Here is a 26704-nt window from a genome sequence, read left to right on the forward strand (position 1 = left end):
TTATTTTTTATGGTGACTTGCATGGTGGTTTTAAGTATATATATTTGTAAAAATTCATCACTGTCAATAATGCCTCAATTTTTAAAAATTCATAAATATGTACATGTAAAAGTCATGTACTTCACCGTTTATCACACTGATTACCTAAAAGCTCTATAGATTATGGCCAATTCTATGATAAATTAGGCCCCAGTTTTCACAGGACTGTTAAAAGAACATGAAGTACTTATGGCTAAAGTATATATGGTATCTGGGATTTGTTTTATGATACTGCGAGTGAGGTTAGTTTAGTCTAACCTTAGTCTAACAGTTTGTTTAATTAAAACTCTTAAGTAATTAATGGTGTAGGATTCTCCGGTTACTCTCATTTCCTATGCCATGTAATTTTGAAACTTTTTTACTTTTGAGATAAAATGGTTGCAAAGCCTAGAGACAATCACAGATTATAACAAATTCCAAAGAGATTTCAAATTCTTTTATATAACTAGATTTTAAGCTTTAAATTACACAGAAGCCATCTGTTGGAGTTTAGAAATCTTGCTACACATGTCTTTCTTGTAATGGAATTTCATCTGCAAGTCTTCTTGTTTATGTCTACCACTTCAACATCAATTCCTCTCCTCACTAGGACTCACTTCAGGGTTCAGTGCTGCAGAGTGAGAACCACTGCAAATGGGATCTGATGCAAACAGCATTCCACAGCCCTTCTCACTGCTGATGTGAGAAGCAGAGTACTAGGTTACCGTATCCATATTATTCAGACCAGCAATCGGTCCTCAAAGGGACCACTTCTTACCAGGAAAATGTACTGCAACTATCAATATTATAAACATTGCTTTCAAAAAATAAGACCCGTTAATTACAAAGATTTGAAAGTCAATTTAAAAGTGAATAAATAAGGTGTATTGGGGAAAATGGGGAGCAACCACTGAGAGGTGCTTCCTTTTGGGGTGAAGATGTCCTAAAATTGACTGTGGTATGGGCTGCACAATTCTGCAAACATACTAAAGCCAACGCATTCTAACATTAAATGGATGAACTGTGTGGAAGTGGAGTATACCTCAATAAAGCTGTTATTTTAAAACATGAATTGTCAAATGTGATAAAATATTAATAACTAATAACTGTTGGGTATAGGTGATGCATACCTGTGGGTACCCATCTTTACTTTTTACTTTTGAGATGTAATTTACTTCCGAGATGAGATTTACCCATCTTTAATTCTCTTTACTTCTGAGATGTTTGAAATTTTTCACATCTTTAAGACTGTTTCATTTTGGGGGGTACAGTACACTTAATAAGTGAGAAAGGTACTCTTACCTGTATGAGTTCGAACATGCTGAACATAATTGTTTTTTCTGTCTGAAAAATAGTTGCATTTTCCACATGTGTAAACTTTCCTTGGAAAATGGTTTCTCAGGTGTTTCCTCCAGTGATATTCACTCACTGTGGTGTACGTGCATATGATACACTTGTAGACTCGCTCATTGTCCCCGGCTCGGGTGTGATGTTTCAGGTGAGCAGTATAGTGATCATAGCGATTGGTATTGTAGCCACAGCGGTCACAGCGGATGGGGCCCTTGGAGAAATCGCCCTCTTCCCCAGTAGAAGAGCCGGATTCCCTGGCTTTTGCTTGCTTCTCGGCACTTTCCTCCACAAAAAATTTCTTGGCGCTATGAACTCGGATGTGATGCACAAACTGCTCTTCAGATTCTGCTTCATACTGGCATGGTTTACAGCGGAAGGGTTTGCTCTTCAAGTTCTTGCACTTGTCCTCTGCTACGGGTGTTTCCTGAGGAACGTCTTTATTTGAGCTGTACGTTTCTGAGGCAGCTGCTACCTCAAACACAGGCCGTGGCTGCACAACATTGAGTTCCAAACTTTCCAGTTCCATGTTCTCCAGCCCACTGGGTTCGCCTTTCACCTCAGGAGACTCCTCAAGTCCTTCTCCATCACTATCTGAGAAGTTGCTATCCCCAACAGGCATCAATTCTGCCATCTGTCTTTCTTCGCCAACCAGGTAATCACAGCAGCCGCCATTTACTTCCCCAGTTAAGGCCACGTTTGCCAACATGATGAGCTGAGGCGCAGCCAGTTCAGCTCGAGAGAGATCAGGCAAGTCATACATGTCGTTTGGCAAGGCCATGCCCATGGTGCCACTGCCGGTGAACAGCCCTCCTCCTCCGGAAGACTGCCCCATTACCTGGGTGGCCATATCTGTGCTCTGCATTCAAAACAAAACAAAACACACAAAAGCTCCAATTTAAGCACAACTTTTACTGGTCTAAAACAAAACATCACTGTAATTCTTTGTAACTTAAAAAAATACATTTCCCCATATAATCTTTAAACCCAATAAGCTTCATTAACTATTGAAAATAAGTCTTTAAAATCATTTTGTAAGTCCAAACCCTCTTTACTGCAATCATCAAAAAATTTTCTGTAACCCCTATAAGAAATTCTATCAAGTGTTTGACACAACTCATCCATCAACCAAGTCTACCAACGGTGTGCCTTCCCTTAAGCACTTTTACTGTTTCTGGTGGAAAAATATAAGTAACCTTCATTTTTAGTGCTAATTAAAATTAAATCAACCTTTGTACAAATGGGTTAGAGGCACCAACCCCCAGTGAGGTTAAAAATCTCATCTTTTTGGCTCCACAAAAACTAAGATATCAATAGTCTACTGTTGACCAGAAGCCTTAGGGATAAGACAGTAAACATGTATTTTGCATGTCACATGCATTTATATAATAGATACATGAAAAAGTTGTTAAGAAAATCATAAGGACTACATTTCCAGTACTGTATTTATAAATACAGTCAGTTTACATTCCCTGGGTACAAGATGAATTACACCTGTCATACCTTTACCAATACTGTATGATACAAAATACTGCAGATATTATACATATTACTAACACTAGTCATCAAAAAAGAAAAGATATTGTGAAAAAGAAATTCATACTCATTTACAGTTATAACAAAGCACTGATAACACTGAAGCAACGATATGACTGCTTTACTGAAATCTACTGCAATCGATAGGACTGCTTCCCAGTCGCCAAGCCGATATGCAAATAAATGAGTCATAAAATTTTTATGGCATATAGTGTAAGGCATTTTCATAACATAGTATTTGAAATAGTTTTTTTTTTAACTGCATATATGTATGATGGGCTGATATGCTGTTTCTCAAAGAGCATATAGTAATGTAATTATTATATATTTTTTTAAATTTATTTTTCTATGCAGACCTACAAGACCTTCTAGAACTAACACACAAAAAAGATGTCCTTTTCATTATAGGGGACTGGAATACAAAAGTTACAAGTCAAGAGATACCTGGAGTAACAGGCAAATTTGGCCTTGGTGTACAAAATGAAGCAGGTCAAAGGCTAACAGAGTTTTGCCAAGAGAACACATTGGTCATAGCAAACACCCTCTTCCAACAACACAAGAGAAGACGGTACACATGGACATCATTAGATGGCCAACACCGAAATCAGACTGATTATATTCTTTGCAACCAAAGATGGAAAAGCTTTATACAGTCAGCAAAAACAAGACTGGGAGCTGACTATGGCCTAGATCATGAACTCCTTATTGCCAAATTCAGACTGAAATTGAAGAAAGTAGGGAAAACCACTAGACCATTCAGATATGACCTAAATCAAATCCCTTATGATTATACAGTGGAAGTGAAAGACTCAAGGGATTAGATACACAGAGTGCCTGAAGAACTATGGACAGAGGTTCCTAACATTGTACAGGAAGCAGTGATCAAGACTATCCCCAAGAAAAGGAAATGCAAAAAGGCAAAAATGGTTGTCTGAGGAGGCCTTACAAATAGCTGAGGAAAGAAAAGATGCCAAAGGCAAAGGAGAAAAGGAAACATATATCCATTTGAATGCAGAGTTCCAAAGACAGCAAGGAGAGATAAGAAAGCCTTCTTCAGTGATCAGTGCAAAGAAATAGAGGAAAACAATAGAATGGGAGGATCTAGAGATCTCGTCAAGAAAATTAGATACCAAGGGAACATTTCAAGCAAAGATGGGCACAATAAAGGACAGTAATGGTATGGACCTAACAGAAGCAGAAGATACTAAGAAGAGGTGGCAAGAATACACAGAAGAACTGTACAAAAAAGATCTTCATGACTCAGATAATCACGACGGTGTGATCACTCACCTAGAGTGAATCCTGGAGTGCAAAGTCAAGCAGGCCTTATTAGGAAGCATCACTACCAACAAAGCTACTGGTGATGGAATTCCAGTTGAGCTATTTCAAATCCTAAAAGATGATGCTGTGAAAGTGCTGCACTCAATATGCCAGCAAATTTGGAAAACTCAGCAGTGGCCACAGGACTGGAAAAGGTCAGTTTTCATTCCAATCCAAAAGAAAGGCAATACCAAAGAATGCTCAAACTACCGCACAATTGCACTCATCTCACACACTAGCAAAGTAATGTTCAAAATTCTCCAAGCCAGGCTTCAACAGTACATGAACCATGAACTTCCAGATGTTCAAGCTGGATTTCGAAAAGGCAGAGTAATCAGAGATCAAATTGCCAACATCCGCTGGATCATCGAAAAAGCACAGTTCCAGAAAACCATCTGCTTCTGCTTTATTGACTATGCCAAAGCCTTTGATTGTGTAGATCACAACAAACTGTGGAAAATTCTGAAAGAGATGGGAATACCAGACCACCTGAGAAATCTGTATGCAGGTCAGGAAGCAACAATTAGAACTGGACATGGAACAACAGACTGGTTCCAAATAGGAAAAGGAATACATCAAGGCTGTATAATGTCACCCTGCTTATTTAACTTATACGCAGAGTACATCATGAGAAATGCCAGGCTGGATGAACCACAAGCTGGAATCAAGATTGCCGGGAGAAATATCGATAACCTCAGATATGCAGATGATACCACCCTTATGGCAGAAAGTGAAGAACTGAAGAGCCTCTTGATGAAAGTGAAAGAGGAGAGTGAAAATTTGGCTTACAGCTCAAGATGCAGAAAACTAAGATCATGGCATCTGGTCCCATCACTTCATGGCAAACAGATGGGGAAACAGTGACAGACTTTATTTTGTGGGGCTCCAAAATCACTGCAGATGGTGACTGCAGTCATGAAATTAAAAGACCCCTTGCCGCTTGGAAGAAAATATATGACCAACCTCGATGGCATTATTAAAAAGCAGAGACATTACTTTGCCAACAAAGGTCCCTCTAGTCAAGGCTATGGTTTTTCCAGTGGTCATGTACGGATGTGAGAGTTGGACTATAAAGAAAGCTAAGTGTCAAAGAATTGATGCTTTTGAACTGTGGTGTTGGAGAAGACTCTTGAAGAGTCCCTTGGATTGCAAGGAGATCTAACCAGTCAATCCTAAAGGAAATCAGTCCTGAATATTCATTGTAAAGACTGACGCTCAAGCTGAAACTCCAATCCTTTGGCCACCTGATGTGAACTGACTCACTGGAAAAGACCCTGAGGCTGGGGAAGATTGAAAGCAGCAGAAGGGGACAATACAGGATGAGACAGTCGGATGGCATCACCGATTCTATGGATATGGGTTTGAGTAAGCTCCGGGAGTTGGTGATGGACAGGGAAGCCTGGCATGCTACAGTCCATGGGGTCACAAAGAGTTGGACATGACTGAGCGACTGAACTGGACTGAAAATTTATTTTTGGCTGTATTGAGTCTTCGTTGCAGCATGTTGGCTTTCTCTAGTTTCGACAAGCAGAGGCTGCTCTGTAGTTGCAGTGGCTTCTCTTGCTGCAGTGCTGGGGCTCTAGAGCCCAGGCTTTAGTAGTTCCAGCCCATAGGCTTAACTGCTGCTCGGCATGTGGGTAGGATCCTCCCAGACCAGGGACTGAACTTATATCCCCTGCTATGGCACATGGCAGAGAAGGCAATGGCACCCAACTCCGGTACTCTTGCCTGGAAAATCCCATGGGCGGAGGAGCCTGGTGGGCTGCAGTCCATGGGGTCCCGAAGAGTCGGACATGACTGAAGCGACTTAGCAGCAGCAGCAGCAGCATGGCACATGAATTCTTAACAACTAGACCACCAAGGAAGTTCCAGGTAATGTAATTATTTAAAAACAAAATTATACAACAGTAGAAAAATTAATACAGTATGTTGCTACTGCTACTGCTAAGTCACTTCAGTCGTGTCTGACTCTGTGCGACCCCATAGACGGCAGCCAACAGGCTCCCCCATCCCTGGGATCCTCCAGGCAAGAACACTGGAGTGGGTTGCCATTTCCTTCTCCAATGCAGGAAAGTGAAAAGTGAAAGTGAAGTCGCTCAGTCATGTCCGACTCTTTGCGACCCCATGGACTGCAGCCTACCAGGCTCCTCCATCCATGGGATTTTCCAGGCAAGAGTACTGGAGTGGGGTGCCACTGCCTTCTCTGATACAGTATGCTATGCTATGCTAAGTCACTTCAGTCGTGTCCGACTCTGTGTGACCCCAGAGATGGCAGCACACCAGGCTCCCTCGTCCCTGGGATCCTCCAGGCAAGAACACTGGAGTGGGTTGCCATTTCCTTCTCCAATGCATGAAAGTGAAAAGTGAAAGTGAAGTCGCTCAGTCGTGTCCGACTCCTAGCGACCCCATGGACTGCAGCCCACCAGGCTCCTCCATCCATGGGATTTTCCAGGCAAGTGTACTGGAGTATAAATTTCATATTAAATATCACTTTAAACCTTTCTCAAGTCTTGCACACAATGAATTCTTAGGTAACAATGGTGATGACACAGTGTCTTCCAGCTCTTGGTGTACAATTACTAGATTTTTTACAAAACACTCATACACATACATGACAGATAAGTTTATTAACTGAATGGTGTGATTAACATTTATTAAGTAGAGAAGTAGATCATCATCAAGGTCCTCATCCTCCTGTCTTCTGTTGAGTAGGGGCGTGGGGGGAGGAAGGGTTGCTCTTGCTGAGTCAGGAGTAGCAGTCAGAAGAGGCAGAGGAAGTGTAAGGGAAGGCAGAAGGAGGTGCAGAGAGAGAAGAGGTGGAGGAAGTGGAAAGAGGCGTAACTTGAGAGACAAGTTAATTTGTAAATTTCTGTCCAAATTTTGCTTTTCTACTTCTCTAAAAATGTTTCAATTTGGTACTAATCCTTCTACCAAGGGCTTTAGTTTTAGTGTCTGTATCATACAAGGGGCCAAGCTGTAAAAGAAGTCAAAAGTAGTCTTCAACAAAAGGAACCTTGCTGCCAGACTGTCTAATGTCAATTTGTTTTCTGGCGCTGCTTCTTCCATGTCTTTTTCCTTATAGTCTTGCACTGGTTATAAAGGACTCACCTCCAAATTAACTTCCATTAATTACTCTGGTATGCTATCTATTAACTCTTGAATATTCCCAAACTATGTATCATGAAGCCTTTCATCCACCATCTCTTTCATGACTTCCTTGATTGGCTGTCGTAAATCCTGTGAATTCATGCACAAGACGTGGACAGTCTCTTCTAGCAGAAATTTGTATTAGGCTTGATGGCCTTCATAGTTTTTGCTATCACAATGATAACATCTTCAACAGTATGGTCCTTCTAGACTTTCATGATGTTCTATCAAGGTTGTCTTCCACACTGACAATCCTTTCTACAGAGTACCAGGTGTAATGACACTTCAAGGTCCTTAAGATACCTTAATATAGGCTTTATTCAAAGACACTGTGTTTGGGAACCACTTTGACAGACTTCCCAGGTGGTGCTAGTGGTAAAGAACCTGCCTGTCAATGTAGATGTAAGAGACCTCAGTTCAATCCCTGGGTTGGAAAGATCCCCTGGAGGAGGAAATGGCAAACCAGTCCAGTAATCTACCTGGAGAATCCCATGGACAGAAGAGCCTGACAGACTGCAGTCCATAGGGTCGCAAAGAGTGGGACACAACTGAAGCAACTTAGCACACACGCATGAATACCATTTGACACCTTCAATGTTGAACTCATGGGGTTAAGGTGGCCAGGGTCACTGTCCAATACCAAAGAATCTTAAAATGCAGTCCCCTTACTGCGAAGTACTTCATAATCAGGGATAAAGCATCAATGGAACCAATTTAGATAAGTATTCTCATTGCCCTGGCCTTCTTGTTATACAACCAAAAGAATAGTAACTGGTGTTTATCTTTAAGGATAGTGAGCTTATTAAGTTCCCTGGTGGCCTAATGGTTAGGGTTCTGGGCTTTCACTGCAGTGGCCAAGGTTCAGTCCCAGGTGGGGGAACTGAGATCATGCAAGGCAAAAAAAGAAAGGAAGACAAAGAATGAAAGAAAAACAATTCCATTAAAAAAAAAAAGTAGGCTTGGCAGCTTTATAGATAAGAACAGTCCTGATCAAAAACTCAATTTGCACAAAACAAGTTAGTCTTCAACCAGCTTTAAATCCAAATTAATGCTCACTTCTCTTCTTTAGTAATGAATGAGCTTTTTGGCAACTTTTTCCAGACTAGGGCACATTACTCTGTATTAAAAACCTGTTTAGGCAGACAGCCTTTCTCTTCAATAATTTTGTTAACAGCATCTGGGAACTCAAAGCTGTTCTGCTATCTTGATATTTTTTCAGCCAAAACTCTTTCTAAAATTACCAAACCATTCTCTGCCAGCATTAAAGTCTCCAGATTTAGAAACTTCATTTTCCTTTTGCTTTAAATTGTCATACAATAACTTCACTTTTTCTCGAATCAATTTACTGTATAGGTATGCCTTTCATAACTATACTCACATAAAAAATTCATTTTTTTTTTTTTTTTTAAGGTTACATCACACAGCTTGGTGGCTTGTGGTATCTTAGTTTCCCAACCAGGGATTAAACCTGAACCCTCAAGCAGTGAAAGCACGGTGTCCCAACCACTGGACAACTAGGGAATTCCCAAAAAGGCATTTTTAATATCAGACAGAAGGCATTTTACAAAAAGTATAAGGCTTTCATGTCTGCTGGCAAAAATGCAGAGACAGTCTCCAAATTTCCTTTTCTTTTTTTTTGCAATAACCCTTACACTAGATTCACTGATCTTGAAGTGGTGGGTAATGGAAACTGCAGAACTTGATATGGTCAATATCAAGCAATTTAACTTTTTCTTCTAATGCCATGACTTTACTGCTTGGGAGCATTTCCAGCATCACCAATGGCACTTTATATGGGTCCCATGGAGTCATTCAAGGTTTCTGGTATCCCACTAAACACAATGAAAAACACTCAGGAAATGGGAGAGGTGGCTTTTTTTCTGCAAGCACAATTTACTAGAGAGAACTGCTCACCCAGATATGATTAGACTTACAAGACGTTTTAAGTGGATACCTCTAAACACTTGAGGCTCACCAAAATAGCAACAGGAGGTAGCTATGAAATGATTACAGACCCACAGTATGGACCACAGTTAATATGCAGTTATGGGTGAATGATTGATCTTTACATTTGTTTACATCTCTCTGGACAGGAATGGTGCCATGGTGGTCTGTAATTTTTGGTAACTTTTATTAGATTTGTATACATTTTACAGTAGTCAATGATAAAATACATTATCTATGTATACTTTATACATTCATGAGTACCTTTTTCTAAATTTTCCATATTTCTAGGCTATGTGTATCATCTGTAGACTTCTGCAAAATGTTGCAGATCTATGAGAAATTTTCCAATATATTTCTTGAAAAAAATCCACATATAAGTGAACCCACGCAGTTCAAATTCCTGTTGTTCAAGGGCCCAATGTACTTTGAAAAAGTGCATACCACTAAAAGTATTAAGTTTCTTTTCTTGATGATCTGTTTAAAAGTAAAGAAAAATTAAATATCTTTTTTCCTGTGAAAAGGGAAGTTTAGTGTATTTAAATATACATAAATAAAAACACAAGAGCTTTCAAACACCCATTAACTGAATAACTTATCTTCAAATCAGCAACTTTCTTGCCTTGTGTTTGATCTGACTCAACTGCCTAGAGGAGCCATAATAAAATCACTTTGAAAAAACGTTGGGCTTTTCAATGAAGTGTCTTAACCTCATTACTTTCCAACCTAAAAGGTGTTAATTCTCAAATTAGATGTTCTCTTGCGAATTAGAAAAAGCAAAGTGGCAAGAGCTCAAAAAGTTTTACACCCAAAATACCAAAAGTAATCAGTTTAACCCAAGCGCATAAACACAAACTCGTTGAGTCATAGGTACCAACTAAAGTTGGAATCAAATGCCATCACACAGCAAAGGCTGTCCAAAGCCTTAACGAAACAGCCCAGGCGACTCGTAATTCCTAATTCTCCCCAAACCCTACCTACCATCCCCACAGGCATTTCCACGTTGCTCAGGAAGGCCGTCCGCGCACAGCCAGAAAAGCCCAACGTGCCGCTCGGATCCTACGTGCTGCCTTCACCAGCGCCGGCCTCGGCCGCGGCATTCCTGACTGAAATAGGCATTCGGCCATTTTCTCAAAATACGTACCAAACACAAAGCAGCTCTTCGCAAACTCCGGCGCCCTCGCTTCCCCTCACCTCGGCCCGCTCACTGCACCATTGACACACCAAGTCGTCCCGAAGCGTTTCCTGGGGTCCCCACCACTGAAGACGGCGAGACGAGCAAACTCGGGGCGCCGTTGGGCCAGACCGAGTCTTCCCAGTCCAGGCTGCCCCCTCCCGGCCCGCGCGCCCCAGTCCGGGAAGAGTGAGCAAAGTTGCCGCGTCGTCGTCTCCCCGGCTCCTCGCCCGCCCAGGGCTCGCCCTCCGCAGGGGGCCGGGAGCCTCCGCGGGCGACCTCCCGAGGCCCCGGGCCCCGAGCGCCAGAGGGGGCCCCCTGCGCCCCGGAAGTCTGAGGCTCACTCCCCCACGGCGCCCCGTGGGACTCGCGCCCCGGGCCCGCCGACTCCGGCGGCCAGACGACCCCGCACGCAGGGCCTCGGCGGCCTGGCGGCTAAAGCGCAGAAATCGCTGTCCAGCCCCATTGGCGGAACCGCCCGGATCCCGGGCTGACTCAACCCGCCCGGCCGCACTCAACGGCGCCTTCCGGCGAAAGGGAGAGGCCGGGGAGGGAGGAAGACGCGAGGACCGCCGGCAGGCGAGGGGCTGCGGCGGGACTCGGAGCAGGAGGAGCACTAGAGGAAGTTAGTTTCAGGACTAGGGCCCCAAGCAGCTCCGCTCCCGGCCTCAGGACAAGATATCCCCGCTCCTGCACCCGCTCCGACGCGGCGGCCGGGCCTCGACTGGGGAAGGGGTCCTGGCGACGCGCCGCTCCCCACCGACGCCCCCGGCCCAGCCCCCCGGCGGCGACGATGTAACCCGATCCCGCCCGGCCGCCCGCCCCCGCCCGACGCGGCGGTCGCCGCCGCCCGAGCCACAGTATCTGCAAATCAGCCCTGGACAGCGCCTCGCTCCGCGTCCTTCCGCGCCCTCCCCTTTCCGCGGCCACGACCGCCCGGCCGGCCCGCCGCCCCCACCCGACCGTGTGTCAGACCACGCCGCGCTTACCGGCCTTTCTGGGCGAGGAGGGGCGACGACCCGCGTTGCCGCTCCTTCACGGACTACTTTTCTTTGTTGCAGGAGTTTCGGGGGAGGGGTGGGTGACGGTGGAAAAGTTGGACGCTGGGCTCGTCGAGGCCAGCGAAGACCCAGTGGGGCTGCAGAGTGTTCAGGCCGCTGGCTCTCTCCCTGCGGTCCGAGCCACCGCCGCCACCCACAGCGGGCTCTGGGGCCCCAGGCCTCGGCGGCGCTTACTCTGCTTCTGCGCCCTGAGCTCGCGGGAGCCGCACATTCCAACACAGGAGGCTGCGCCGCGCACCCGACCCGCGCCGCCGCCGCCACTCCCGGGACACGCCCCCTCACCGCCCGCGCGCGCCCGCCGGACACGCCCCCTCCGCTTCCCTCGCGCGTAGTCGCCTAGCGCGCCCCGCCCCTGGGCGAAGGAGTCCGTTGGGGGGCCGGTCTTTGGATGGGGGAGCTCCTAGACGTAGCAGCACCTAATTTCCCCAGTGTCTCGAACTCGGGCTCTGAGGTCAGAAAAGAAGCCAACCCCGCTTCCTTTGTTGATTTCCTTCATAAACTAACAACAGAAAAGTTACCCCCAGCCCTGGAATGCACGCAAGAGACTAGCGCTCTTAAAAGGAGCGCTCTTACAGGCTTTGTCACCTCCCTTTCAAGTCTAAAATGCTTGAAAAGTACCTTTCAGAATCTTCTGATCTCCACCCATAGCCACCCTTAACTAATTAAGCTTCGTTTTGAGTCTACACTAAAAAAAAAAAAGCTTTCCAAATGTTAAGCTATAAGCCAGGAAAACAACAAAAAAACAAAAAGAACAACAACAAAAACGCAGTAAGTTGTGAAAACAAAGTATTTCAGGAACGAAGTGGATTCAAAATTGTGAGAATGAGCACAGAGGGGACAAGTCCCTAGACGTGGAAGGTATCAAGTCATTAAGGAGCCTTCAAAGCACCATTTCAGTGTAGCAGTTACCCTCAGATTATAGAGGGTAACGAGGGTGGTGAGGACTTCGAGGTTGCATCCTGAGCCAGTTTTGGAGAGTAACCTGCGTCCATGTTTATAAAGTGGAGTAACCAAGCCTGCTACTTGGCACACAGTAATAGGCTAGAAAGAGGGAGGGAGGAAGAGAGAGAGAAAAAAAGTTTCTTTTTGCCCCAGAAATGCCTAAGTATTGTAATTCACAGCTATCCTCTGAAATGTAATGACTCTCTTAAATTCCTTAGTATGGCATTCAAGGCCCTGACTACCCAGATCAAGATAAGTTGGACTATCACTAATAGTATAAAAGAGGTAGCAACAAGGGCTTTGGGGGTTTAGAAGAGGAAGTGAAGTGAGGTCGCTCAGTCGTATCCGACTCTTTGCGACCCCATGGACTGTAGCCTACTACGATCCTCTGTCCATGGGATTTTCCAGGCAAGAGTACTGGAGTGGGTTGCCATTTCCTTCTCCATAGGATCTTCTTGACCCAGGGATTGAACCCAAGTCTCCCACTCTGTAGGCAGACGCTTTAGCTAGTTTCTAATAGGATCTAGAAACAGTCAACAGTACATGATTATCTGATCTGGTCTTGAGCATTGGGAAGATTTCAACAGGTGGAAAATAGGGGAAGGAACATTATAAGCAGTAAAAACAGCAAGCTCAAAAACACCTGAGACCGTACCTCCTACTCAGTTTACCCAGTTCCTTCTCTTTAAAGTTCCTTTACTTTTTTATGAGAGAGCTGCCACACTCTATGTTCCTGGTCTACTCCTTAGAAGCCCTGTCTAATTGTTGACAGTATATTATTAAATAACGTACAGGGTCAAATGGAAAATGGAATAAAGGTCCTCCATGCTTAACTACCAAAGGTTTTGATTTGTTGCTTAGTCGCTCAGTGGTGTCCAAATCTTTGTGACCCCATGGACTGCAGAATGCCAGGCTTCCCTCCCTGTCCTCCACTATTTCCCACAGTTTGCTCAAACTCAGGTCCATTGAGTAGATGATGCTCCAGCCATCTCATTCTCTGTCATCCCCTTCTGTTGCCTTCAATCTTTCCCAGCATAAGGGTCTTTTCTAATGAGTCAACTCTTCGAATCAGATGGATACAGTATTGGCACTTCAGCTACAGCATCAGTCCTTCCAATGAATATGCAGGGTTGATTTCCTTTAGGATTGACTGGTTTGATCTCCTTGCTGTTCAAATGCAAAATCCCCCCATGAATCAAACTTAAGACGCATTCGTTTTCATTGATCCCAAAAGAGAAAGAAAGAAATGCAGGAGGGAATGGTGAAAAAGAAAAAAGAGTTGGGGTAGGGAGAAAAAAATTAAAGGAAGGAAAGGAAGAAAAAAAAAAACCTTTGTAGGCCTGGTGCAAACTTTTTCTTTCTTTCCTTTTTTCTTTGGCCGCTCTATGCAGCTTTCCAGGTAGCTCTAATGGTAAAGAATCTGCGATTCGGGAGACCTGGATTCGATCCCTGGGTCGGGAAGATCCCATAGAGGAGGGCATGGCAACCCACTCCAGTATTCTTGCCTGGAGAATTCCATGGACAGAGGAGCCATGGAGTCACAAAGAGTCGGACACAAGTGACGACTACCACTTTCACTTTCACGCAGCCTGTAGACCCAGGGATTGAACCTGGCCCCTGGCAGTGAAAGTGCCAGGTTTGAACCACTGGATGGCCAGGGAATTCCCTAAACTTTACTACCTTTATTCATTTTAAAAAAAAATTTTTTTTTTTTTAAATCCATATAATGCTTGCAGGATTTTTTAGATGCTGTAACCCTGAGAACAAATCTGGCCTCTGTCACAGCCTGCAAAAATATAAACTTTTTCCCCTTTTTCATGTCCAAAAAAGACAAAAATGAAACATTTCTTTTTAAAACTTACTAGATAAATGTCCTTCATTTCCTCAGTCTGACTGCTTACTGGAAATGTTTTATTAATTGGGAATTTATTCCAACATATTGTGATGCAAATAAATGAATGAGAAATAGGCAGCTGCATTCATTTAAAATTAGCAGAGGTCCTTGTTTCAGAGATGTCATATTCAGAGTGACCCAAATCATCATGATGTGAAGGCCACAGGTCAAATTTAAGGCCAAATTTATAAATTAATAGGAACTCTCCTTGGGGTAAGCTGGTTCTATAAACTAATTACTAATTGCTTTTCAAGAGGCTGTATTTTACTTTGTTGTATCCAAAATTTAAGATCTTTTGAGAAAAAAAAAAAAAGACTTTGAACTGTGACTGAGTTCTGTTGTTTTTTGTTTGTTTGTTTGTTTGTTTTAATTTTTTTGGCTGACTCACAGTATATAGGATCTTAACTCCCTGATCAGAAATTGAACCATCACAGAGTTCTAACCACTGGACCACCAGGCAAATCCCTCAAATGCTTTTTATTCTGTTAAATTTTGAATCTAGTGCAGGTATTTCCTAAAACAATCATATATGTATTTTTTTCAGTTCAATATACCTGGCAGCCTTGTTTCTTCTCTGCAGCTTCTTTTGCACTCTGTGGGGAAACCCACCAGTGTAGGCCTTGAGCCACACTGGCTTTAGGACTGTTGGTGTCTGGGGACTTCCCTGGCAGTCCAGTGGTTAAGATTCCACAGGTTCGACACCTGGTCAGGGAACTAAGATGTCACTTGCCATGTGGCACAGCCAGAACAACAACAACAAAAAGATTAATGGTGTCTGAAGACAGATTTAAGGCCAGGTCTAGCACTGTTGACAGCAACTTCATCTACCCTTGCTGCCAGTTGAGCCCCAAACTTTTGTTCTGGTTCTGGTAATCAGAATACAGTCTTATCCATGACAGTATCTAAAAATGCTGAGAGAAGGGAAAGAGGGGAGCCAGGGAGCTCTGGAAGGAGCTGGGCTCCTCCTGCTTCTCCTCCTGCTGTCTCAGGCAGCCCAGATGACATTTTGCACTACTCTCCCCTTGCTCCTCTTCCCCTCAACTCCCTGGCCTCCTTGAACCCTGGCTACTAGAACTTGCTGTTCTTTATCTAAAAGACTATCCCGTACCTCTCTATCCGTGCAAGCTCATTCCCTCCCCTCCTGGGTCAGATGGCAGCTTTTTCTCAGCGGCCACAATCTTTAGAATTACAGCTCCTCCCCTTTGCACCCAATCCTACTGTCCTTCCCTGCTATTAGCATTTATTGCTAACAAACATGCCATGTATTTTATTTATTTACCATTTATTGTTTATCTTTCCTTACTAAAACTGTCACAGCAAAAACAAAAAAGAGTAGACAGCGTTTGGCACATACCAGCCAAACATGTCTGCAAGAGTTAAATAATCTTGGTTATTCTTTAGGTGTTACTACTGACAAACACTTGTAGCTGGATTTGTCTTTCACAAAGCTAATTACTATCTGATTCCACATAAATTATACTCTGCACCTGACATTTTTCTCCCCCTACACTCTCTAGTAGGATTCTGCATCTCAAAAGGAAGAAGTTCTTGGCCTATAACTTCAGGGATTACCAGATCAGGTTGCTGAGCCACCTGACTCCAGCTTTTGGCTGTAAACTTGCAGGAAAGAAAAAAAAGATTTTTATATATATATACATACACACAAGACCTTCATGAGGGTAGAAAACCCTCTCCCTATTCCCCAGGGGAGAGGGGCTTAGTTCTTGAGGTGCTAGCCTGCTGTGTATTCCTCTGTGCCAGGCAAAGATAGAGTCATTTTCCTATTTCCTCTGAATTCTGTCTCCATATTCTTTATTCAACACTGGTGGACAGGGGGCCAAGATTTTGGGAACAGAACTTAATGTCCAAAAGAACAAAGAAATTAGTCCTTATCTCCAATGCCTATAATGTGGTAGTTGCTCAACATGTGTTTGTTATATTTACGGGATCCTAGCTTGATGTCACAATCTCTCACAGTGGGGCCCCTCGTACCCCCAGTTCAACACCCATCACAGACTTCCCTCATGCTGAATGCTGGCCTAGCTCTTTGTCCCCTAAAATATTTCCTTTCAATAGCTATCTGTTGAATGGGTAAAAAAATGCTCTTAGGTCACTGGTTCCTCTGCACTGCCTTCCTGTTGAAAATCTCCATTCCTGCTCTTCTGCGTATGGTACTCCTAGTACACTCCTAGTTCCACATACCAGTCTTTCCTTGGATTTTCCTAGGTAGAATTTAAAAGTCTGTTTGGGCCTCAAGGGTCCCTCTATTTGCCCCTGTTTCTGTTGTCGTTTGTTTTGTTAGCTTTATCACCGTGCAGCTGCAGGATCATAATTCCTGGACCAGGGACTGAACCCAGGCTCTCAGCAGTGAAAGCATGGAGTCCTAACCACTGGACCGCCAGGGAATTCCCTGCCCCTTTTTACATATAAGCCACACCTCTCTCCCTGCACAACCCTGCCCTTCCCCTGCATTCTATCTCTTTGCTCTGGCCTTCCCTATTGTCCTTCTTCCCAGAATTCTCCATGTCATATGCAGCCCACAAAATGTCACAACTGAAAGAGATCTTAGGAATCCAAGCTCTGTTTTATAGAAGAAAAGACAGGCCTGCAAGCATTTGACTTGTCCAGGTTTGCTCACCTAGTTAGGTCACAGCCAGAACTTGGGCCCAGGGACACAGATTTCCAACTGGCCCAGTGCTCTTCCAGTGTGCCTTAAACTCTAATCGCTGGCAGCAGCTCACCCTTACCTAAAACATCTTTTACTGTTTTTGGACCTGATGAGCTGCTATGTTCAATGGACATACAGACAGTATATATCTGAGGTTAAAATACTCTTCAGATCCACATTTCCTTAACTCTTGACCCTATTTTAAGGTTAAGATTAGTTATCTCCTGGCAAGGGAAACCCTTATTTTCCTCCATTGCTTTTAAAATACTCCAGCCACAGCTTTGACATTTTAACCTATAGAGCTAACTGTCAATTTAGGGGAAATGGGACTTGATTCAAAATACAACTTGTGGAAGACTTCTCCTTCCTTCCAGAAAGAGGCAAAAGCATCCAGAGTACCATGAGAGGTATACTGTTGTACATACTTTCATTCCTGTTTCTGACCTGACTACAAGGACCTGAAGAGATAAGGAATTGTGTTATTTCTGACACAGTCAATAAAATTAAACTTGCAACAAAGTGTATCAACCCAGTCAAAGCTAATACACAGTGCTGGTTTTATAAATAAATGTTTCTTCAATTGACATTTTCATATTTGTCTTCAAATAATCACTTTATCCACCAGAATGACTGAAAATAAGGGTGCTGATGAGGACACTGAGCAACTAGAACTCTCATCTACTGATAATGAAAATGAAAACTTACTGACAATGAAAATGAAAACTGGTACAACTGATAGGATCAGGGATCCTCAGAGAAAGAGAACCAGGCATGGTTTTCTTGACATAAGAAAAACCAATTTGGCCTAAGGTTTTTGCATCTAAGCTGGCCCCATGCTCGCCTCAATAATCAGTGATCTTAAGGGAAGTTAGGGGAAGCAGGAACAAAGGAAAAGCAGTCAAGAAACAATAGTTCAAAGATAAAACAGAGTTTTAGCTCCTGCCCCTTGGGGTTCCTTGTTGGCTGAGTGGTAAAGAATCCACCTGTCAATGCAGGAGCTGTGGGTTCAATCCCAGGATCAGGAAGATCCCTAGGAGAAGGAAATGGCAACCCATTCCAGTATTCTTGCCTGGAAAATCCCATGGATAGAGGAGCCTGGTGGGCTACAGTCCATGGGGTCACAAAGAGTTGAACATGACTTAGAAACTAAGCAATGAGGAATATACATAACACTCTGTTACATATTTTTGAGTTCTTCAGGAACTAATCCCCCTACCCAGGTGGAGGATGAAATGATGATTTTTACCTCTTCTGAATTCTATCAGCTAAAGCTTGGACTCTGTCTACCTTTGCCCCAATTCTATGTGGAATTTTCTGCTCTAACCCCTTCAAGAACATGCATGTACCCTTAGCTTAAAAATTTCCCATTTTGCTGTTTGTGGAGACACTGCATTGGAAAAGACCCCAGGTGTTCTCCTTACTTACTGCAAGTAATAAATCCTTCTCCCAAGCTTTGGTTTGTATCTTTTGGCCCAACATCTCCCAAAACAACCATTTTGGAAAACAGTCTTGAAGTTTCTTATAGAGACACATAGAATATAATATAGGTATCCAACTCTAGGTACTAACTGAGGAGAATTGAAAACTTATGCCATGCAAAAAAAAAACAAAAAAAAACCCTGGAGATTAGTGTTCAAAAAATGAAACAACCCTAAAACCCAACTGATGAAGGGATAAACAAATTTTAATACACTCATACAATAAAATGTCCAGGAGTTAAAACTTTTCCTGTATAACTGCCCTACACTATTGGTGGGAATGTTAGTTAGTGCAGCCACTATGGAAAACAGTATGGAAACTCCTCAGAAAACTAAGAATAGAATTACCGTATGATCCAGCAACCCCACTCTTGGACATATAACCAGACAAAACTCTAGTATTCACAATAGCCAAGACATGGAAGCAACCTATATGGTCCATAGACAGATGAATGGATAAAGAAGATGTGGTACATATATACAATGGAATACTGCTCAGCCCTAAAAAAGAATAAAATAATGCCATTTACAGCAACATGAATGGATCTAGAGATTATCATACTAAATGAAGTCAGAAAGAGAAAGTAAAAAATACCATATGATATCCTTCATATATGACATGAATGAACCTGCAAAACAGAAACAGACTCAGAGACATAGAGAACAGACTTGCAGCTGCTAAAGGGGAGGAGGTTGGGGAAAGGATGGAGTGGGAGATTGGGTTTAGCCGATGTAAGCTATTATATATAGAATTGATAAACAGCAAGGTCCTTCCTACTCTATAGCACAGGGAACTTTATTTAATATCCTATGATAAACCATAATGGGAAAAATATTTAAATATATATATACTTATATCCATAACTGAATCACTTTGCTATACAGCAAAAATTAACACAACATTGTAAATCAACTATACTTCAATTTTAAAAACCACCACAACAAAAACTTTTCCTGTACTTTCTTGATTGGGGTCTTTTGAATTCAACTGACAAAAGACAGAGTAACAAAAGTAACATTTAATCATCATATTTTCATTAAGGTATATAGAGAGTGCACAGAAAAAATGTGACACAAGGGCAGTTAGAATTTATACATGGAGGGCTATGTAACATCTTTATAGGGGAAGAAGAGGAAGAGAAAGACACTAATGGGAAAATAAATGAGTTCTCAATTAGGGAAGGGGAGGAAGAAGGGAGCTTATTCAAAAACAAATGACATTTTGGAAAGATAAATGTGCATCAGGAGAATAGATGGGAGATAGGATCAATTTGTGACAATGTCTGTTTACATTGTGAAAACTTATCTTTGCTCATGATAAGAGTCAGTCATCCCTGGAAGATTCCAGGGATGGCCTCTAGTGAAGGGAATTTATGACAATTGGTTCTTAGTTCTGCTTTTAGGACTATAAGAGATTTTACAAACTCAAATGTATTTTAATAAAGATAATTTTTTATGTCACAGTGAGTGGGTATTACTGACCCTTTCAATAATGAAACCAGGCAGGACCTAGTTGTACTCCTGGTACTAGAAACCATTCTGTGTCCCCTGTTTCTTGTTTATAGGGAATAGGCTTCAGTTTCCTGAAGTTCCCTGAAAGGGCAGGTACAAACAGTTGCTAATCAGGGAAGGGAGTGGATGCAGAGACAAAGGAGGAGCAGTCTAGAAACAGTAGTGTAGCCTTGGGGCAGGGTCCTGGTTCCACTTCAAGGAATACAAGGTATAACAATATATTTAAGCTCTTTATAGAATAAAACCCAACAAATGGATTATGTCAGAGAAGATAACTTGAGGCCAGATTAAAGAAAGCAGAAAGGCTCATCAAGAAGATTACCTGAGACCAGATTAGAGAAGTGCAGAGCCTGGACACACCTTGATCTTGTCAACAACTCCACCCTTGAACTACTGCTATGAAGTGAAAGTGAAGTCTTCAGTGTCCAACTCTTTGTGATCCCATGGACTGTAGTCTACCAGTGCCGGGGTCCAGACCCGGCTGATCCAGGGTATTCGAAGGAGAGACGGCGTAGGCGAGGATCAGGAAACAACTGCTTAATTAAACATTAATTAAGGATATAAAGAGTAATAGAATGAGGATAGCTCAGTAGGAAAATTCAGTGGAGAAAAGAGGCTGAGTAGCTTGGTTTACGCGGGAGACCAATAAAACTTCAAGACAAGAAGTTTGCACCACTTACGTAGGCCGCAGGCGTCCTTCCGTTCTCCCGAAGGAGAGGAGACACTGAGGCCTCCCCGGTCGGATCTTAGAAGCCCAGGCATAATTAGCAAGCATGGCGGGTTCCGCACTCCAGATGGAGACTCAGCCAGAATTTGAGAGAGAGAGCGCGACATGGGGAGACCAAGTTTCGGTGAACAAGGCCCACACTTTATTTTCTAAAGTAGTTTTTATACCTTAAGTTGTGCATAGAGGATAATGGGGGAAGGGGTGGGGTCATGCAAGGACAGCAGTTCCTGGTCCTAATTGAAGCCAGGCTTTCAAACTTATCATATGCAAAAGTTCAGGTGAATTACATCATCTTCTGGTCAGGAGGCCTGTTAACATTTTAAGAAACTTATTTTTCTCTAAAGGTGATTATTCTAAAGTCAGGCACCATCCTCCAAAAAAGCATTGGACAAAGCTGCATTCTTATAGGGCAAAGGTGAGGTGGGCTCAATCAAGAAAAGAATTAACTCAAGGAGGGTCCAAGGTTACAAACATTGAGGCTACTACTTACATTTCTATACACCCATTATATCAATCAATACACTGCCAAGGACACAGTAAGTAAGGTGTATGGAGACTTAGCAGCAAACATTGGCTCAATAAGTGAAAAACCCTTCACCAATACAATTTCTAATCAATCTTTTAACTACTCAAAGGAATCTGTGTTTAGACAGTTTAGAACATCTCCCGCCTCTCACAGTTGGGAGGCTCTGAACAATCACATGTGGCCGGAAAAACCTATTCAGGCAGGCTAGAGGACTTCCAAAGGAGTTTGTAGGTTGAAACACTGTCACACCCAGGAATTATTAACTGGAACTGTAAGCTAACTCTTTTCAGAGAGAGGTAGTGGGGGACAGCCCCCGTAAAGTCAGAGGTGTAGGTGAAAGCACAAAGCAGAAAGTAGGCAGACTGGTTTTGGGGGTAGATGCTCGAGAATTTCCAGGGGGACTCCTGAGGCTCGATCCCGCCTTTGCGTATGCCGAGCCTCCTTCCTCATGACCTTTGTCATGGGCGGAGTTCCTCACGCTGGCTCCCAGCAGTGATAGAATTCCAGTTGAGCTATTCCAGATCCTGAAAGATGATGCTGTGGAAAGTGCTGCACTCAATATGCAATATGCACTCAATATGCAATATGCCGGCCCCCGGCATACCAGGCTTCTCTGTCCATGGGATTTTCCAGGCAAGAGTACTGGAGTGGGTTGCCATTTCCTTCTCCAGGGGATCTTCCTGACCCAGGGATCAAACCCAGGTCTCCTGCATTGCAGGCAGCTTTACCCTCTGAGCCAAAACTCCTCATTAAATCCTCCAAAGTGGGAACAGAGTTTTCAGAAGCAGAAGCCTGCTATGTTCCCCTTTGCCTGGAAATTCAAGAAAACTATTCTTTTCTACTTCATCCAAAACTATGCCTCTGAGATTCAATTCAGTACTAGGTGCATAGAGAACACATTTTCAGGTTCAACACCATGAAAACTTAACTAAATCAAGTGTATTGATCTGGGCAAAAATGAAATCTAAATTCCCATATCGTGCTCAGAAGACAGAATGTTTCCAGAAGAAGCTAGTTAGCAAGTAATCTAGAAAAGAGAAAAATGAAGGGGGAAAATCTGGCTGTTTACCTAACACTGTCCACAGAGCATTGAGACACAATCTGACAGAGGTGCATAATCTAGGCTTAGAACAAGCATAGGATTTTTTTTTGACTCAGAATAGGTGCGAAGATTATCCACATATATGCTGCTCGGCATGTGGGATCTTAGTTCCCCAACCAGGGATTGTACCCATGCCCTCTGTTGGAAGGATGGAGTCTTAACCACTGGGTCATCAGGGAAGTCCCTAGATACAAAAATTATTTCTTCTGACATTAACCCCGTGCTCACAAAGTGACTTAGTAGCTAATAACATACCACACTTTTTATACCATACTTTCTGTTTGTTTGTTTGGCTGCATCAGGCCTTAATTTGGCATGCAGGATCTTTAGTTGCAGCATGGGAATTCCTACTTGCAGCATGTGGGATCGAATCTGACCAGGGATCGAATCTGGTCCCTTGCATTCAGAGTGCAGATTCCTAGCCACTGGACCACTAGGGAAGTCCCAAATATTATGTATTTTTTAAAACTTATAGACTATATTTTCTCACTTCCCAAGAAATCCTGCTGAGTATGCAGAATGATTATTGGCAAATCATGGCTGATAGGTTAAATAGGTTACTTAAAATCCAAATATTTTAAAGAGAAAAATATTAAATTAGTTCCATTTTTTGTGTGTGTATATATATATAATATTTGATGTGGGGGCATTCGAAGTTGATTGGTAGGATATAAGGAAGAGCCTTGAAAAACAAAAGTGCCTGAGGCTCCAGAAGCCTAGACAGTTCTCTCCCAGAATTTCTTAGTAGTGACACAGGGTGTCTCCATATGCTGGAGGAAAAAGAAGAAACAAATAAACTAAAATTGATTTTGAAAGGTTTCTATATTGAAAGCATATTATCATCTCATTCTAAAATAACCCTAAAAATTGGATGGAGGGTGGAAAATACCAGAATTTCTTACTTTGTATGCTCCCAAGTTGTTCTAATTTGTCTCAAAAGGATGTGTACTTTTATAATATGGAAAACAAGAAGTTTTTTTACCAGATAATTTCGTTGGCCTCTCTCTCTTTCTGTTTTTTGCTGCTCTGGGTGGTCACTGCTGTGTGCAGGCTTTCTCTCATTGCAGCGAGCAGGGGCTACTCTTCACTGTGGTGCCCAGGCTTCTCGTTGTGGTGGCTTCTCTTGTGGAGCACAGGCTCTAGGCACACAAGCTTCAGTAACTGCAGCATGCCGGCTCAGTAGTTGTGGCTCATTGGCTCTAGACTAGTTGTGGTTCACGGGCTTAGCTGCTCCACAGCATGTGGAATCTTCCCACACCAGGGATCAAATCCATGTCCTCTGCAGTGGCAGACAGCTTCTTACCCACTGCACCAGCAGGGAAGTTGGGAAAATAAGCATTTTAAAAGTAAAATAAAACAATCTTGGAATTTCTTACAACAGAATGTTTGAGGGAGTGAAAATCTTACAGCTTTTTTGGAGAACAAGTTGGCACTGCCAAAATAAACACACATATACACATAAACTCACAAGGCTTCTGACCCAACAAAACCTCCTACAGTGTACATTGATATACAAGAATATTCAATCTAGTTTTTTAAGTAAAACTAGTGGTCAAAATATTAACCAAGATTACTTTGTGGAATAGGCTTATGGCAGGGTACTTTCACTTTCTATAATATACATTTCTTTATTATGCAGCTTATAATATTATACTTAAATTAAAGGACTCAAATTTGCTTATGAATTATTTCATTCATTTGACAATTATTCATTACTTATGATGTGTCTTTTGAATCTTCCCTCACCAATGCAAATAAGATGACTAACTGAATGCTTTCTTGTACCAGGGAATCTACATGATGCAGAAAATCTAGGTAGAAGATTAAATGTTGTTGTTTAGTTGCTATATCATGTCTGACTCTTTTCTGACCCCACAGAATGCAGCCCACCAGGCTCCTCTGTCCATGAGATTTCCCAGGCAAGAATACTGCCATTTCCTTCTCCAGGGGATCTTCCTGACCCAGGGATGAAACCTGCATCTTCTGAACTGGCAGGTAGATTCTCTACCATTGAGCCACCAGGGAAGCCCAGAAGATAAAATAGAGGATGCTATTTGAAGAGTTCCTTGATCACAATCATAAGAAACGCCACAGCGGTCGCTTCAGAAAAGAAACTAATAGCTAGAGCTAATGCCTTTAACTGTCAACCGTCACCCTCCAAGATCGAGAGACCTCAGACTGAAAATCAATAGAATTACCTCACCACTCACCCCCCTTCCACAATGCAGAGTACTAACCAGTATATGATCACAGCCTACCTTCCATATAATTGTTTTAGTGAATATAAACTGTCATCTTTGCTTTCTATATTTAGAATCTATTAAATGAGTAACAGTCCCCAGCTTAAATAAACCAACCCAGGACTTCTTCAAGCTTATTTTCACATGTAATATAAATCATAAATAGGTCACTATATGGCCACTTGGCAGTTTATGTAGACAGCTTTGGCGACATTGATGGCTCAATGTCAAGTAAGAGTTAAGAAAAAAAAGAAACAATCAGTGATCAGGAATGTGGGACCAATATAGACTCACTTTGTTCTCACAACATCCCATGTATAAAAAGCATTGATAAATATAATTCATATATGGGGACCCAGAAAATGGAAGCCACTGCAGCAGCCGGCCCCAAGTCACAAATCTAAACCTAAGCCAGGCTGCACTTCCAGAAAATGCCCCACTGTCGAGGAAACCTAACCTACACCCATCACAACCCCCTAGCTCAGCTTTAGCTAGCTCACTTCACCCTGGAAAGTAGGACCTGCTAAGCTTATAAGCTGAAGCTCCAATACTGTGGCCACCTGATGCCAAGAGCCGACTCATTAGAAAAGACCCTGATGCTGAGGGCAGGAGGAGTAGGGGACGGCAGAGGCCAAGATGGTTGGATGGCATCACCGACTCAATGGACATGAGTTTGAGCAAACTCTGGGAGATGGTGAAGGACAGGGAAACCTGGCATGCTGCAGTCCACAGGGTCACAAAAGAATCAAACACGACTTAACAACTGAACATCAAAAACAAGCTTATAAGGAAATGGCTGACCTCCTAGGTCATCTTGCCCTCTTTTCTGTTTCCTCTTTGAAGGTCTATAAACTTGCTCTTGCCCAGACTCCCTCAGGAAGAGTGCTCTATTGTCTATGAGGCAGTGTACTCCTCAACCCATGGATGGTTTTCCCATGGATAAGGGACGTCAAGCTCATGACTAAATTGTATTATTTTTGTCATTTGACAGTATGGACTCGCAATTTACAAAAGATTCAAAGGGAGGTTCCATGTCTTGCCCCTGGTAAATGCCATGGAGTCCAGAAATCTGACATTATCTATGACTATGGCAATCAGTCCAGATACGACCCTGCTGACTCTACCAGGCTGGGACCCAGAGGGTGTCATGTGAGTATGAGAGCCCCAGTAAGCTCTGGACAGGTTTCCATAGCTAAACTGATTTCAAAGGCCTTGAATTCGTACCTGTATGCCAACAGTTTTAAAGCACTGTTTATATAAAACTGTTTATTATAACATTCTCAAACACCTCAAAGTAGAGAGACTATATCCATAATTTAGTATGGCACAGCTTTTTTAAAATTTGAAAACTCACTGAGTCATATGCGGAGGTCCATGATAAAAGGTAGCAAGAGAAAAATACACAATTGGTTTGTAGTCCTAGCTCTGCTATAAATAAGCTCAGTTCAGTTCAGTTCAGTCACTCAGTCATGTCCGACTCTTTGTGACCTCGTGGACTGCAGCATGCCAGGCCTCCCTGTCCATCACCAACTCCCAGAGCTTACTCAAACTCATGTCCATTGAGTCTGTGATGCCATCCAACCATCTCATCCTCTGTTGTCCCCGTCTCCTCCCACCTTCAATCTTTCAAGGTCTTCATCATCAGGGTCTTCTCCAATGAGTCAGTTCTTCACATCAGGTGGTCAAAGGATTGGAGTTTCAGCTTCAGCGTCAGTCTTTCCAATGAATATTCAGGACTGATTTCCTTTAGGATGGACTGGTTGGATCTCCTTGCAGTCCAAGGGACTCTCAAGAGTCTTCAACACCACAGTTCAAAAGCATCAATTCTTCAGCATTCAGCTTTCTTTATAGTCCAACTCTCACATCTATACATGACTACTGGAAAAACTACAGCTTTGACTACACAGACCCTTGTTGGCAAAGTAATGTCTCTGCTTTTTAATATGCTATCTAAGTTGGTCATAGTTTTCCTTCCAAGGATCAGTGTCTTTTAATTTCATGGCTGCAGTCACCATCTGCAGTGATTTTGGAGCCCCCCCAAAAAAAGTCTCTCACTGTTTCCATTGTT

At 42.8% G+C, this 26704-nt stretch overlaps 1 protein-coding gene across 3 annotated transcripts in view; it reads right to left on the reverse strand.

Moving 5' to 3' along the window:
* The window catches only part of LOC102398050 (RE1-silencing transcription factor), a 33259-nt gene extending 12501 nt beyond the window's left edge, over nt 1–20758 (reverse strand). Inside the window, exons 1-2 of one of the 3 annotated variants that reach the window (XM_044945853.2) lie at nt 20722–20758; nt 1321–2224 (exon numbers count right to left, since the gene is read on the reverse strand). In XM_044945853.2, the coding sequence (XP_044801788.1) occupies nt 1321–2215 (895 nt within the window). In that variant the 5' untranslated portion in view covers nt 2216–2224; nt 20722–20758. Of the gene's footprint in view, nt 1–1320; nt 2225–10456; nt 10650–11475; nt 11811–20721 lie in introns of those variants that run through there. The other 2 variants (XM_025290003.3, XM_006058365.4) reach the window with 2 other exon arrangements.
* Nucleotides 20759–26704: the final 5946 nt, after the last annotated feature.

Source organism: Bubalus bubalis, chromosome 7 (assembly GCF_019923935.1).
Source record: "Bubalus bubalis isolate 160015118507 breed Murrah chromosome 7, NDDB_SH_1, whole genome shotgun sequence".
In the NCBI taxonomy this organism is placed as follows: Eukaryota; Metazoa; Chordata; class Mammalia; order Artiodactyla; family Bovidae; genus Bubalus; species Bubalus bubalis.